We start from the raw sequence: 2,320 nt of genomic DNA on the forward strand, positions 1-2,320 counted from the left end.
GCCCCTGCTATCTCAGCATGCCCCCCATTGTGTAACCCTGTTGGGCTGGCTAGCACAAACAAAGTAGGCACACACACACACACACACACACACACACACACACACACACACACACACACACACACACACACACACACACACACACACACACACACACACGCACGCACACACACACTCACACACTGGAGGAGCTCATGGGAACTGGCTGGCTGAGAGGGTCACTCTCAGAACAATACTCAAGTGGAAATAAAGGAAACAATAAAGGCTGCTGTTTTCTATGTGGGAAAAATACAGGTACAAGCTGGAAAGCTACAGGTTTCACAGTAACCAAGGAAAGCTCACAACTAACCACACCATAGGTTAGTGTTTTGGACACAGTGTCAGGGAACAGCGGTATAGTGGCTCCCAAAGTTAATTAGTTATGTACACCAAGAACCTGCCAGCTCCCAACGTGACCTAAATTACTCTCAACAGACAAATGGACATTAGGAGCATGTCAATTGTGTCTGTGTCACACCATGAGAATGAATGACCATGTGATATTAGACTGTCTCTCCAAGCACCGCTTGAGCTACTCTGCCTTCTGTACCTCGGGGCCTGGGTTGGTCTGTAACCCATAGTTTAGGAAACACTCATGCAGAATCACCTGGCTGATGCAAGTGTTGCAATCAGCTGTTCACTGGAGTAGAAATGGCACCTGCTACAATGGATTTATTTATAAAAACACCAGTGTAAAAACACAAAACAGGATCAGTTATATGTCAGAATTGTACAAATATTGCTATTACAAATATTAAATAGAGGAATGCTTAATTTTACACAAACCTCTCCAAGAAAACAACATATAACCACACAAATAAAAAGAAGAATGATAAAGCAAAACAGTAGTATAGGAGAAAGTTTATAAAACATATAAAGACACGTTAAACAAAAGTTTAACTATGCAGGCTACTGTACAGTGTACAGTGGTACAGTATATGGTTCTATTAAGTTGTGTGTATTGCTTTATTACATTCAGTAGTGTATATTGCTTTTCATTTCAGTAGTTTTCCTCCCAAGGAAAGCAAAACCATATAAATGCAAATTCCTAAGTGGTCAAACAATCAGCTTGGCTACCTCACACACATTCACACAAGCAAATGAACACACACACGCACGCGCACGTATGCATGCATGCCCACCCTCAGACCCGGTCAGTGGTGTCAGAGATACCCTCCAACTGCTGTAGAATCATGGACTTCAGTGCGCTGTACCTTAAGGGAGAGACAGGGTTAGAAACACACGTGCAGACAGGGTGAGAGACACACACACACACACACACACACACACACACACACACACACACACACACACACACACACACAAACACACACACAAGGCTGCAGGTTTATAATCAGGACTGGGGTAAATACTTGACAGTGGTGAATGGTAGGGGCCCCATTTAATCCCTGCTGATGCCTGCTTATACAGTGAAACACTGTACAGCATGGATAGCCTATTTATGACCACCTTTAGGGCTGTACTGTTTTACATAATGGGATATGTTGTTCAGCAGGACCTTGTTTGGGGTAAAGCCAGTTAAAGACAGCATTTTAAGGCCATAACGCTTAAGAAAAGCCCTGTGTGCTGAGTGGATAAGAGACTTACTTTCTGGTCAGTTTGGAAATCTCCCTCTCCTCCTCTTCTTTAAGTTTCTCGACAAAACTGTCCAATAATGGCATCTCAAACTTGATATACTGGGCAACCTGAAGAGAAATGAATTCAGATATACTTACATGATACAGCTTTAATACATTAAATTATTATTTAATCGATTCATAATTTCATTGTAAAATCCCATTTAGTACATTATTCTATTACTAAGCCCAAGATATCTTATCAGGGTCTGTGAGACATGTACTATTTGAAAACTCATACCTTTAAACTAAACAATAGAATATTTTCTCTTGTAATAATATTGTAGTTCCCACAATGACAAACTTTGCAGGCATTCAGCTAGAAGCCAGAGCCCATTGTTACTGCAGACCCCAAACAGGAAACCTCTACTCAGCTTTCTAAAATTAGTCCCGATATCTTTGGGGCATAATGTTGTTATCTATCTATATTTAGATAGATAACAAAATGGCAGTCCATTTTGAGAGAGACTAGAAAATAGAGGGGGATAAGAGAAGAGTAGACTCACATCGTGTGTGACTTCCTCTCCTAGGTCTGACTCCATGATGAAGATCTTTGATATTTTCTCACAGGGTCCATACAGGACACGAGACACCAGAGGGTACTCAGTGTCCCTCAGTCTGATCCTCTCTACAGGATAACAGAC

General features: G+C 41.6%; 1 protein-coding gene across 2 annotated transcripts in view; it reads right to left on the reverse strand.

The window, feature by feature from the left end:
• Positions 1–693: 693 nt before the first annotated feature.
• The window catches only part of rassf4a (Ras association domain family member 4a), a 17,200-nt gene continuing 15,573 nt past the window's right edge, over positions 694–2,320 (reverse strand). For both annotated transcript variants that reach the window (XM_083695432.1, XM_083695431.1), the window contains exons 9-11: positions 2,183–2,304; positions 1,648–1,745; positions 694–1,253 (exon numbers count right to left, since the gene is read on the reverse strand). In XM_083695432.1, the coding sequence (XP_083551558.1) occupies positions 1,184–1,253; positions 1,648–1,745; positions 2,183–2,304 (290 nt within the window). In that variant the 3' untranslated portion in view covers positions 694–1,183. The remainder of the gene's footprint in view (positions 1,254–1,647; positions 1,746–2,182; positions 2,305–2,320) is intronic.

This window comes from Argentina silus (genome assembly GCF_951799395.1).
Source record: "Argentina silus genome assembly, chromosome: X".
NCBI lineage: Eukaryota > Metazoa > Chordata > Actinopteri > Argentiniformes > Argentinidae > Argentina > Argentina silus.